General features: G+C 40.9%; 1 protein-coding gene across 1 annotated transcript; it reads right to left on the reverse strand.

Moving 5' to 3' along the window:
* Positions 1 to 1804: 1804 nt before the first annotated feature.
* Positions 1805 to 3164, reverse strand: LOC121985387 (transcription repressor OFP3-like). The gene has a single exon (XM_042538814.1). It carries the CDS (start codon positions 3095 to 3097, stop codon positions 1964 to 1966), a length of 1134 nt encoding a protein of 377 aa, XP_042394748.1. The 5' UTR covers positions 3098 to 3164; the 3' UTR covers positions 1805 to 1963.
* Positions 3165 to 4189: the final 1025 nt, after the last annotated feature.

Raw genomic sequence — 4189 nt, forward strand, 5'->3', positions numbered from 1 at the left:
CATAAAAAGATATAGGTAGGTAAATCATGAGTGACATTTTATCCTAGTGCAGTGACCCTTTGCATGAGGGAGATCAGAGACCTAATGAGGTATTTTATATTCATTGGGGAATTATCCCTAAAACTTATTGGACAAATACTCATACAGATACCAACCACATCAACTCGTGAGAGCATCATGTATATTGTTCTTGTTTACATTTATAGAATTGTCGATTGTTTCAGATTCGACAATTTATCAAACAACGCAGCTAAATTTTTAAATTTACTAAAAGACGTACGTTACTTTACTATTTACCAAAGAGTGCACCTTTTCAAGTGCAATTCCTATTTTAACCTCCTAACAATATGACTTGTTCTATCGTTTTTCTTTTCTCCACTATTTTTCTCTCTTATCTTTTTTACCGATATGCAGAACATATGAATAACATTACATAAGATTTAGTTAATTTTTTAATAACATTTTAATACATTTGAAGAAGCAAAAATAAATAATGGATAACATATTTGAACTTCTTGCAATCTCAGAAATTCACTGGAAATGAAATGAGTGTAATCAGAGCTCTCTAGGTCCATCAGTGAGTTTCGGTCAAAACCCACTGTTGGACCTAGAGAGCTCTGATTGTACCCATTTCAGTTTCTATGGATTTATGATGTTGGAAGGAGTTCAAAAATGATGCCCATTATTTATTTTGGCTTATCATAGATGTTAACATGTAAAATAAAAGAATCGTCAAAAACACCCATGTTGTGCCTGATATGGAATCATATCAGGCCCGACGTGGACCGAAACTCATTGATGGACTTAGAGAGTTTCGATTACACTCATTTCAGTTCTAGTAGATTTATGAGATTATAAGGAGTTCAAATATGCTATCCATTGTTTATTTTGACTTCTTCAAATGTATTAAAATGTTATTAAAAAATTAATTAAATCTTATGTAATGTTATTCATATGTTCTGCATGCTGGTATAAAAGAGAAGAGAGAGAAAAATAATGGAGAAAAGAAAAACAGTAGAAAAAGTCAATTGTTAGGAGGATAAAATAGGAATTGTACATAAAAAAGTACGCTCTTTGATAAATATTAAAATAACATACGTTTTATAGTAAATTTAAAATTTTAAGTACGAAATTTGAAAAATTGCCGTTTCAGATTTAACATTATCTAACATGATTAACCATTATTTATATTCATAGAGGGCATGCTATCTCACTTTAATGATTCTTGAACACTCACCGACGCAAGTTGGTCAGACGATCTATCAACATGTCTTCTCCCGTACTTGATGAGAAGAGTATCATTACGGTGTTGCTTTCCATAGAGTTATTTTAGCATGTCGTGTGGCCTTCTAAAGGTTACTTTCATATCTAATTTTCTCTTTTGATGTTAGTACATTGCAAGTCTTTTTCGTGCTATGGATGCTATTGCATAACCATTTTCAAATGCAGACATAAGCCCCATTATGTAACCATCACTTCTTGAAGTCACAACTGTTGAAAAAGTGAATAAAAAAATAAGATGAAAATTAAATTGACTCTAATATCAATAAAAATTGACCCTAAAAATTGACTTTCAGGGTGACATGGTTGATTTATATATTGAATTACAACGGTAGATATTATGAATTCGTGGAGGAAACTTGTATATGAGTGTGACTTGTGTGTTAAATGTTAGAACGATTGAGATAAAAAAAAAATACTCAAAAATATTGCCAAGCACATTAGACTCAAATATTGTTCAGTTCGTCGTACTTGTGGTGTTTAATGTTAGATCGATTGAGATAAAAATTACTAGAAAAAAACTAGTTTCAATTCTCTACTTTTTTTTTTTTTTGCTAGATTCCTTTTAGATACAATTGGAATCTATCAAGTTACTGCAGTATTCGATCCAATACTTGGAGAATTATTGTAATCAAACATTATTTACAGGAGTCACTGATGGGAATTTTACAGTTAGATCGTGTCAGTGAGATTGGAACCAAATCTGGCGGAAGGCCCTGACGACGACGTCGTGATGCTCGCTGGAGTTGAGAAAGAGATAGCAAGCAAGCAGCTCCTCTAAATCCTCCGACGACCGGATGTTGTTCTCCGCGATCATCTCCGCCATCGACTCCCGGAAGTCCCTCTGCGGGTCCGACGAGCACTTTACCACGGCGACGCCCCCCGCCGGAAGTCCCTTCCTCTTCTGCGCTGTGGCCGCGGGAAGCTGGCGGTGGACCTTTTGGCTAGAGAATCGCGGCGAGTTGGCTCGAGTCCGGAGGCGGCGGCGGCGGCAGGGAGAGCCCACCTTCCCATGGCTTGGTTTCTCGCTCGTGCTCTTCTCCTTCACCAAGATTAGATTTTGATCCTTCCACGAGTTGCCATCCACGATCTTGTCCTCGAATTCGACTTCTTTGGGCGATCTCTTCGTCGAGATCGGAGGGAGTTTGAGCTCCGAGACCGAGTCGAGCTCGAACTCATCCAGCTTAGAGTTCTTGCTGGAGTCCAGGTCCGTGGCGGAGGACGTAAACCCGCAGCTTCCAGAGTTCAACCACGACTCCACGTCGTCGGACTCGAACTCCACGAAGCAGTCACGCCGACGCGTCCACGTCTCCGACGGCGACTTCGCCGGCGGCAACGATTCATCCGTCTTCAATTCCCTAGAGCGGCAGACAGAGGAAGCGACCGACCCGGGCTTCACAACCGAAGCGCGGAGGGGCTTCTTCTTCCTCGAGTTCCGGTGAGGCTCAACGGGGAAGGGCGAGTCCGAGGCCTTGCGGTGCTTGGACGAGAAGGACAATCTTTCGCCCTCTGGCCTGCTGGAGTAGTAGCAAGACGCTCTATTGGGAAGCAGCTTCCTCTCAAGCGGCGCGGCAGGCTTTGCCACCGCCGCTCTCGAAGACTGTCTTCCCCGGTGACCCATGTCCTTCATCCTTTTCAGCCAAGTGTTCGGCAAAATGTCTGAGAGCCGAAACCTGAGGTTTCCCATTACAGAGAAGACAAACAGAATCCAAAAAGGAAAAAAGGAATGCTCGCAGTGGATGTGGCGATGGCGAGAGAGGGAAGAGGGTGATAAATAGGGAGGAGGAAAGGAGAAGGAAGGCTTGTCCTCGACCATTGTCAGGGTCCATGCAACAGTAATCAGTAAACAAGAACGGAGCACGAGGACGAGGGCCGTGATTCACTTGCTTTTTCTCGTGCAGACAGTGCTAGAGGGAGTATGGGAGCTCAGTCCGAATCTTGTTTGTTCTATTGTCGGCAGGTGCCAAAGTTGAGGACTTTCTCTTGTGTGATCGTAGAAACTGAAGGTAACAAACGAAGAAATTCACCATGATCTCATGCTTTGCCTCTTCAGATTCAGATATCTGCCATATCTTGTGCTCATTTCGGGTATTCGGGTCATGGGGTTTCCGATTTATCTGTCGGCTCTATGTCTCCCCGTATCGGTGCAGTAACTTCGATGTTGTTTGGTGAGATTCTCACTTGAGAACGCTCGGCATTTCCATCTAACTCTACTTTTTTTTTTTTTTTTTTTTTTTTTTTTTTTTTTGTTAAGCTGCGAGGTATTTATTGGTGCAATATTCTAGGCCAGGATGATTAAGTTGATTAAGTTTGAGTTGACTTAAGTTTAAGTCTTAATATTTAGATTTTGATGTTTGACAATGTATGAAAATTACAGATACAATCATCCGATTGAGAAGATTATTGGTGTAGTTTCCCTCTAGTCAAGGTTAGTTTAATGTGAAAAAAGAGTCAAATAGGTCAAAGTTGATCGGATACTTGACTAGCAAAGTCCTAACTAGAGGTTAGGCAAGTGGAAGTCCTGGTGAGTGAAGCTAGACAGTTGAAAATCTTGATGAGTGAAATCAGATGAAAAACCTAGTGAGTGAAGCTAGGCAGTTGGAAAATCCTAGTGAGTAAAGCTAGGTGAATTGAAAGACCTAGTAAATGAAGTTAGGCATGTGAAAGTCCTTGTTAGTAAAGCCAGACAGTGGAAAAATCCTATTGAACGAAGGTAGGTGAAAGCCCTAGTGAGTGAAGCCAAGTAGATGAAAAGTCCTAGTGAGTGAAGCTAGGCAGATGAAAAGATCTGGCGAGTGAAGTCAGACACGTGGAAATCCAGGTGGGTCAAGGTTGACCGGACACCTGGTGTTGGGAAGTCCAAGTAGGTTAAAGGAATTACCAGATACTTGGCACAAAGAAATCCACA

Source organism: Zingiber officinale, chromosome 5B (assembly GCF_018446385.1).
Source record: "Zingiber officinale cultivar Zhangliang chromosome 5B, Zo_v1.1, whole genome shotgun sequence".
In the NCBI taxonomy this organism is placed as follows: Eukaryota; Viridiplantae; Streptophyta; class Magnoliopsida; order Zingiberales; family Zingiberaceae; genus Zingiber; species Zingiber officinale.